This window comes from Pelodiscus sinensis, chromosome 25, assembly GCF_052426305.1.
Source record: "Pelodiscus sinensis isolate ZL-2025 chromosome 25, ASM5242630v1, whole genome shotgun sequence".
NCBI lineage: Eukaryota > Metazoa > Chordata > Testudines > Trionychidae > Pelodiscus > Pelodiscus sinensis.
In genome coordinates, this window is record NC_143076.1 from 4915749 (window position 1) to 4924926 (window position 9178).

General features: G+C 45.1%; 1 protein-coding gene across 1 annotated transcript in view; it reads right to left on the minus strand.

Annotated features, from left to right (window-relative positions):
• The window catches only part of LOC102455781 (uncharacterized), a 133811-nt gene extending 126204 nt beyond the window's left edge, over nucleotides 1-7607 (minus strand). The window contains exons 1-4 of the mRNA XM_089773316.1: nucleotides 7492-7607; nucleotides 3761-3848; nucleotides 2383-2571; nucleotides 1727-1835 (exon numbers count right to left, since the gene is read on the minus strand). Coding sequence (XP_089629442.1) covers nucleotides 1727-1835; nucleotides 2383-2571; nucleotides 3761-3848; nucleotides 7492-7580 — 475 coding nt within the window. The 5' untranslated portion in view covers nucleotides 7581-7607. The remainder of the gene's footprint in view (nucleotides 1-1726; nucleotides 1836-2382; nucleotides 2572-3760; nucleotides 3849-7491) is intronic.
• Between the last annotated feature and the right edge of the window lie 1571 nt (nucleotides 7608-9178).

Genomic DNA, 9178 nt, shown 5'->3' on the forward strand with positions numbered 1-9178 from the left:
CCCAGTAAATTATGGGAGAACTTGTCTATCCTTGTGGGCATACAAAAAGAGGATTGTGGGAAGGCACTGAGGTGATTTAGCCTGCATCCTGACTGGAAAGTAGGTGGGCTACCAGGTCAAGTGAAGGCTACACTCAAACATTATCCAACAGCCACAGCCAGCCTGGACTGACAGCACCCAGCGCAGGTCAGAGAGTCATTTGTGTGTATGGGAGAAGTGTTAGTTGCAACATCCATGTCAATACCCAAGTTAACTCTGCAATAAGGACGTACGGCAAGAGTACAGGCTTATAGACATTCACAGCTACACCCAGGACTGGAACTATTCCCACAATTAATTTGGGTCAAATGCTACTGAAATGTTTGTGGTGTGGAATATTTATGAACAACAAGGCTGTGTCTACATTGGCATCCTTTTCCCGAAAAGGGATGCTAATGAGACACTTCGGAATTGCAAATGCCACGGGGGATTTAAATATCCCCTGCGGCATTTGCTTGAACATGGCTGCCGCTTTTTTCCGGCTCGGGGCTTTGCCAGAGAAAAGCGCCAGTCTAGACGGGATCTTGCGGAAAATAAACTCTTTTCCGGAAGATCCCTTATTCCTACTTGAAAGGATCCCGTCGAGACTGGCACTTTTCTCCGGCAAAACCCCGAGCCGGAAAAAAGCGGCAGCCATGTTCATGAATATGCCGTGGGGGATAGTTAAATCCCCCGCGGCATTTGCAATTCCGAAGTGTCTCATTAGCATCCCTTTTCTGGAAAAGGGTGCCAATGGAGACACAGCCCAAATGTAAGTAGGTTGCTTTCCCATGTTTCTCTTTCATTTTCTTTGCAGATTCTGAGCTAATCAATCATCTGCACAATATTTTACGCTTTTACAGTTTTTCAAAGACAATTGTTTTAAAACAAAAGTCAAGTCCCGCCCAGCCCATCTTCCCGCTGTACTGGATTCTGCACTAATATCACAATGATGAATGTATGACACCCACTGTCATTTCCACAATGATAGACTGCAATGTCCTCAAGACAGGATTATTAAGATTTCACTTGAATATCAAACACAGAGGAAATAAGCAGCAAAAGAGAGTAGCTCTTCAAATAGCAGTCCACAAAACAGAAATGAGAATTCATTTAATTGCATAGCAAACCCCTTGATAAATAAATGTTTTCTTTGTTCCAATTTAAAAGCCAATCTATAAAATAATAATAAAGCTGTGTTTGAGAGATCATTGTCTGGTGGTTACAGGATGAGTTTGAGAGTCATGACTCCTATATTTTATTCCTGGTTTTGCCAGAGACTCGCTGTGTTGCTTTGCCTACATCATTTCAACACTCCATGCCTCAGTTTCCACATCTATATCATGGGAATATGAATATCCATTTTACATGGGAATAGTTGAGAGTCAATGAATTAAGGTGAAACTCAACAATATGCTCAGATAGGAAGTGCTGTACCTTATATAGGTGATCAGTTAAAATCACAGAATGAGAGCTATTTTGTCATTGTCTAGTGTCAGATCCCATTTGCTCAGTTCCTTGGGATCTAGGCAGTGAGTGGAGTATGGATCAGAGTTGGAACCCCTCATGCATTGTAATGTAACTATAGGAGAATCACATGTGCTTCAAAATGCCAGGATGTGCAAAGTGCTGTTACCAATGGGACTCCCTCATACCCCAGGTTTGTAGGCTAAGGAATCGTCAGGATGCTGAATAGACTTCTGCCTACCTGCTGGACAGGGCTGGCACCCCGGAGTTTCCTTGGTGGACAAAGAGCCAAGAGCACAGGTTACGCAATGCGTGTAGTTGGGATCTGGCTCCTGGCCAGCTGAACAATGCTGTGGGGAGAAAGCAGAGTCTGAAGGTGACGAAGGTTAACGACTCGGAAAGGCCTAACCTGTGTCCCTGTCAGCGCAATGTCTAATAAAGCACTGGCCCATATTCTAGAGCTGGTAAAAGGTGCTGGATTGCCAAAGCTCTGTTCATGCAGAGACCTGAAGTGATCTTCCAGCGCAGGTGGGAACATTTTTGGAGGCAAGGAGGTGCTTCAGGCTCCAGGGCCCTTTCAGACCACAGCCTCTTTCAATTCCCAGCTGAGCTGCTAGGTGTTTCTGCCACATGGACACACATCTACTGGACGGAGACTCACCAAACTCAGTTCAAAGAGACCATGTATTGAAAATCTGAGATTCACTGTGAACCGCATCTGTATTTGAACTGGCTTCCTGGCAGCAAAAGGCTTCATGCCTGATTACTGCCCCCCGCCACCCACAGAGACATGCCTTCTCCTGGGGACACACCCACATCACCACCTTCAGGCCTTTGTTATTTAGGATGAATGGGGATTTGTGCTCACATGGTGCCACACTGTGCTGCAAAGAGTACCTGTCTGTTTCGTCCATCGGGACAGACATATCCTTGCGGACACACCCGACACTCCAGCTCTCCCTCAGGTGAGTACTGACCAGGATTGCAGCTCTTCCACAAGCCACTGTGTTGATCACATGAATAGCCATCTGGGCACAAGAGGCACCCCGCTCTGGTCTCTGAGCTCATATAGCCGTCTGGGCAAGCCTGTCCGTGGGGGTTGGAAACACCAACAGGCAGATGACTGAGCGTGTGAGTTCCACTTTTTGCTAAATGACAGAAACATACCCATAACCTGCAGGATAATCAGTAAATAAGCAGCTCATTTATGCCCCCAGCCCATGAACCAGCCTCTTCTTGCTGCAAAAGAAAACCTCTTTAAATCCCTTTGAATTGCAAGCTTTTGAGGAGCTGATGAATAAATCTGGGTGCATGGTAAGTGCCGCGAAGTAGATGGACGATCTCTTTCATCTCCCTTGCGGTTACTCTTTAGAATCCTGGAAGGAAGGCCACTGGGAAATATGATGCTTTGTAGGAGAATGGAGCATTTGGAATCAACCTGAGTGCTTCTTGTGATGACAGAATGTCCCCCCCCCCCCCCTCAGGCGAGAAGGGACAGAATATGAACTGCCCTCCCCCCATCCCAAACTATGTGATTTGCACAAACAGAACCTAGAAACTAGCCCAGCTGACAAGATTTTGAAGACACAAATCTACTGGTCAGTTTATCCACCTCCAATGCGTTACTGAAGGCAGGGAAAAGCACTAATGCTTGGATGTGAAGGGACAAAGGTTAAAACTAATAACACCTGGCTCCCATATAGTGCTTTTCATCAGTAGATCTCCAAGCACTTCACACAGCACATCATCTCCCCCTCCCCAACATTACAGATAGATTAAAGAATAGGGCTAGGCCGTGATTTGTGCCAGGGCATGCAGCAGCAGAACAGGGAACAAACCCAAGACCTCTTGAATGTTAGTGCAGTGCTCACTCAAGTATGCCAAAGTGATTCCTATGCCTGTGAAGGCAGGTGTCATGCCTCTGTAACAGATGAATATAAGATGCTCACTCAGAATACTGTGCATGCTACTTATGGACGGATGCTGTTTGGCCCAGCGTGCGTTGTATTCCAAGAGGAGTACCAACACTGTGCGTTACATTGCTAGCAGTGTCAATATTGAACTGGGGCATTGCATTGCTTTGTATCCCCTTGCAGAGCCCTGCTGCTCTCTCTGCAGCTGACTGAGATATCCCTGCCAGATAAAGCGAGTGGATTTTGTGACAGGGTTTAAAACTACATTGTAAAATCTGGGAAGAAGGCAGAAGACAGACAAGCACCTTAGTACCACCACCTCTGTGCACAGACAGGGAGCGCCACGCCTGTCCATTGCTCACCTGGCAGGCCATGATGTCTGCTTGAGCTGTGAGCTGATTGGCGGTTCCTACCGGGCATTTCCGAGGAGCCGCTCGCCCTCCCGGGCAGCTGGATTCAAAAACAGTGAGACCAAAATGATTTTTCAAGTCAATCATTTCACTCCTGTGACTTTTATCTCCCCTCCCCCAGTACGTTGGGTATCTCTGTCACCTTCCCTACAGATAGTGCCCCAAACGCAGGCTGCTCAAACACCCACTCGAGCACTCTGAGGAGTGGGGACTCAAGTCCAAAGCCCACGGTAGTTTCCTTGTCAGAAACTCCAGTCAGCAGGACCAGAAGTAGGCAAAGGAGGGAGGTGGTAATATCCCCCCATCAGGAGCCCTCTGTACCCACAGCTATGGGGGAGAGACCTCCCTGCCAGTTCTGGGGGCACTAAGATTCAGATGGTGCTTCTGTCCCCTACCATGTGGCCTTGGGGAAAACCTGCAAGGAGGGAGCAGCCAGGCAGAGATTCCCGCCTTTGGAGCAGCAGCAGCCAAAGCAGGGACCTCTGAAATTTCCACAGCCATCTAGAAAGTTCTCTGACTGCCTCTATCCTGGACAGTTTGCTCCAACCCATCTCCTCACAGGCTCTTCCTCTCAGTTGCACTCCATCCCTGCTCCTCTCCCACATCATTTCCCTTCCTTTCCCTGTTTTTCCATTTAGTTGATCCCGCCTCCTCAGGTAAATTTACCCCCCCAAAACCCCAAACCAAAAGCCCAAATCCAAACCGACTGAACAAGAGAAATTGTGGAACATCACATCGTCCACTCAACATGTGTGTTACACCCTTTCCCAGAACCCTGTTCTGCCTTGTCTGGCCAGACAATAATGTCTCACATTGACTTCTTGTGAATGACGTATACTTAGATTTAAGCTTTTTGGGGGCAGGGGCCATCTTTTAAAACACTGAGGTACAAAAACAGTATAAGTGAGAAGTATTCTCAGTTGGAGACGCAGGAAATCATGGGGTTGGGACACAGCGGAGTACAAGAAAACCTGTCTTTCTAGTTTGGGTTTGTGCATACCCTCACCCAGAATTTGGCTTTGGGCATCTGAGCCTGAAAGATTGCGAAAACGTACAGAGCCAGAAGGGTCCAGCCTCACTCAAGCCAGGCAATAGCTACTTATGGGAGAACCCTACTGTTTTCATCAGGATAGCAAAAACTGTTCCATAGCAAACTGTAGATGACACAGCTGAGTTTGGCATGGTTCCATCTGGAAATAGGACTCAGCAGGGACTCACTTGGAACTTCGCCCAGGCTGGTAGGCAGGTTTGTGTATCACAGATCAGCATCTTTTGGAAAACAGTGTCCAAGCTGCTTTTGCTCTCCTCACTGCTCTTTGTAACTAAACTCCACCACTCTAGAACTCCCAGGTTAATGCTCCATGCCTAACTAGCATATTTCTCCACTGGCACATTTGCAAACAGGTGTCCAGAAAGCAGAATAGACTTAGTAGCAGAGGATTCCCCTAACCAATGGCCTGACTCATCGTACGTGCATCCTGTATACCAAGAGAGCTGAGTCTGAAAGGCAGAAACTTATGCTACTGCAAGCACTGGCCCTAATTCTGCTTCTTCTTGGCTGAATAAACTGGAGCTGTGCAATGTTTTTCTCAGCTGGAAACTGGCCTTGGTCAAGCGTACAGACCTTGGAACACAGCACCAGCACCTCTTTGTAACTGCTGTGTTCCATCCTACGGGGAACTCTGACTTTCAATGTGAGTGCTCAGCATTTTGGGAAATCCCTAGGTAGCATTACCAGGATAAAGAAATAGATGGCTCCTTGGCTACAAAAAGATGATCCACCAATAAGATGGCCTTAAACGCTGGAGTGGATTCTTTAGAGAGTGCCTCTATAACGGAATTTTCAAAATGTCCTTGGCAGAGTTATAAAGGGGAAATTTCCAGGAGTTTTTTTACACCCATGTTAATTATTGGGGAAGGCTACAAACACGAGAGATTCCACACCACCTCTTCCTGTTGCACCCTTGCTGCTTAACCAGTTCATAGATTGTCTCTTGGGCTACATCTACACTGCACAGTAATTTTGGAATAAGCTATTCTGGAATAAATGGACACAAATCAGATATGAACATAACATAAGAACGGCCGTACTGGGTCAGACCAAAGGTCCATCTAGCCCAGTATCCTGTCTGCCAACAGTGGCCAGCACCAGGTGCCCCAGAGAGGGTGGACCGAAGATAATGATCAGCGATTTGTCTCCTGCCATCCTTCTCCAGCCTCTGACAAACAGAGGCCAGGGACACCACTTCTATCCCCTGGCTAATAGCCTTTTATGGACCTAACCTCCATGAAATTATCTAGCTTCTCTTTAAACTCTGTTATAGTCCTAGCCTTCACAGCCTCCTCTGGCAAGGAGTTCCACAGGTTGACTACATGCTGTGTGAAGAAGAACTTTCTTTTATTAGTTTTAAACCTGCTACCCATTAATTTAATTTGGTGTCCTCTAGTTCTTCTATTATGGGAACTAATAAATAACTTTTCTTTATCTGCCCTCTCCACACCTCTCATGATTTTATAGACCTCTATCATATCCCCCTCAGTCTCCTCTTTTCTAAACTGAAAAGTCCCAGTCGCTTTAACCTCTCTTCATATGAGACCCGTTCCAAACCCCTAATCATTTTAGTTGCCCTTTTCTGAACCCTTTCCAAGGCCAAAATATCTTTTTTGAGGTGAGGAGACCACATCTGTACACAGTATTCAAGATGTGGGCGTACCATAGTTTTATACAGGGGCAGTAAGATATTCTGGGTCTTAGGAATGGTAATATGAGGAATGGTAATATACAAAAACCTGTAGGAGAGCATTTCAATCTCCCTGGACTCACAGTAGCAGATTTAAAGGTAGCCATCCTGCAACAAAAAACCTTCAAGAACAGACTTCAAAGAGAAACCGCTGAGCTACAGTTCATCTGCAAATTTGATACCATCAATTTAGGATTAAACAAAGACTGTAAATGGCTACCCAAATACAATAGCAGTTTCTCCTCTCTTGGTTTTCACACCTCCACATCAGTTGCTAGAAGTGGGCCTCATCCTCCCTGACTGAACTGACCTTGTTATCTCTAGCCTTACTCTTGATTGAAACTCTTTTCTTATGCCTGCATATTTATACCTGCCTCTGGAATTTCCACTACATGCATCTGACAAAGTGGGTCTTTGTCCACAAAAGCTTATGCTCCAAGAAATCTGTTAGTCTATAAGGAGCCACAGGACTCCTTGTCGCTATTCTGGAATAGTTATTCCAAAATAGTTTATTTTGAAATAGCACGTCTACACTTCAGGGAAGCCTCAAAATGAGTCCGACGCAGGTTTCCCTAATGTAGACATGCTATCTCGATTTAAAGCCCCAGGAGGAATAATTTAGAATGGCCCTGGTGAGGGGCTATTTCAAAATAGCAGAAGCGGAGCATCTACACACACCTTATTTCAAAATAGCTATTTGGGAATGGGCATTATTCCTCATGGAATGAGGTTTACAGAAGTCGGAATAAACCATCCGTTATTTCAAAATTATTTCGAAATAACAGAATTGCTGTGTAGACACTGGCATTCCGAAATAACTTTGCTGTGTAGACACACCCTTCGAGTTCTCTCAGGAGTGGAATGGTTTCAAGTCTCTCACCTCCAAAGCTCTCATGTTATATTACCCTGGCACGGGTTGAGTAGGGCAGAGGGGTAACTTACTAAAATCCAACTGGACACTCCAGGCAGTTACCAGCTGTGTAATAGTGACCCTTATCGCAGTCAATGAGGCAGCAGGTCTTGCAGTCCATATTGCAGTCTGCAGCTGTAGAGAAGTTTCCTGTAAAGAGCAGCAAGAAGGGAAGAGGCACTAAGAAAGCAACAGGAGCATATCCAGGGCTCTAAGACCAGCTGCCAGACATAATGATGCCACGGGACAGCACAATGCTGGACATTCACCACCCACTCTTTTTTCCTCATTAATCACGGCAATAATACTTTTCTGTGATATAGCAGCACCTTTGATGTACAAACACAATGCCCTGTACCATAATTAATTCATCCCCCGAGACAGCCTTACATATGGCAGTAATGGAAGCACTTAAACTTGTTAGAGAACTCCTATTTTGGAGATGTGGAAACTGAGGCACGGAGCAGTTAATTGACTTGCTTGAATTTACAGTCAGTGGCTGAGCCAGGAATAAAATCCAGGTGCCCCGAATCCCAGACTTCTTCTTTTAACCACTCTGCAAGATGGTCTCCCTTTCTGTGTTCAAACTCATTCTTCATTTATGATCGTCAACACTGAGAGATGGGATCTTGTGAGCTACTGAACCCTGTTCTTATCACATTTCCACATGAATCTCTTCAGCAGAGTGCACTGGAGAAACCACAGAAAGCTTCAGATATACAATCTAATTTTAGATGTTTATCAAAACCAAATTACTTCATAAGAACATAAGAATTACCATAGTGGGCCAGACCAAAGGTCTATCTAGCCCACTGACAGTGGCCAATGGCAGGTTCATGAGAAAACAAAAGGAAAAACTATGTAGCACTTTAAAGACTAACAAGATGGTTTAATAGGTGATGAGCTTTCGTGGGCCAGACCCTCTGAGGAAGTGGGTCTGGCCCACGAAAGCTCATCACCTATTAAACCATCTTGTTAGTCTTTAAAGTGCTACAAAGTTTTTCCTTTTGTTTTAGCAAGATCAGACTAACACGGCTACCTCTCTATTACTATAGGTTCATGAGAGGGAGTGACCAGAACACAGAATAATAATCAAGTGACCCATCTCCTGTTACTGGTCCCCAGCTTCTGGAAGTGGGACGGTAACAGGATTACATATGTATATATGCCTAAATGAGGTGAATTCAATTTTCAAATAAGGTAAACAGGTAAGAGGAGGAGGCTGGGCATCAAGAGACAGATACCCTTGTGAGGTCTTGAGTAAGACACTATTTCTCTGCCTCAGTTCACCATTCTATAAATTAAGTTAATATTGTTCATAACCCTTCTTTAGAAACCACTTTGAGATCTCTGTGTGCAAAGCCCTACAGAAATGTAACACAGTTATATCAGGATGCAGCAATTAGCACTTAACATGAAAATGCCCTTTTTGTACCTCAGCATCAGTTTGCAGGGCCAAAATATTTAGATTCTAGGATTTAAATATGCTGATAAGGCATTTGACTTTGAACAATAAGCCCTCCTACAGGTGTTCCAACCATCATTAGCATTCCATATACAATTCCTTATGGAGAAAGAGTATTTGTGTGTGCGTGCGCATGCATCCATGCAAGTGCAGGTAGGGTGGGAGGAAGAGAGAAGACTTCCATTTTTATACTTTCTGATAATACTTCATTCATTTTCAATTGTATCTTTTTTTAATTCCCAAAGTGACTATCT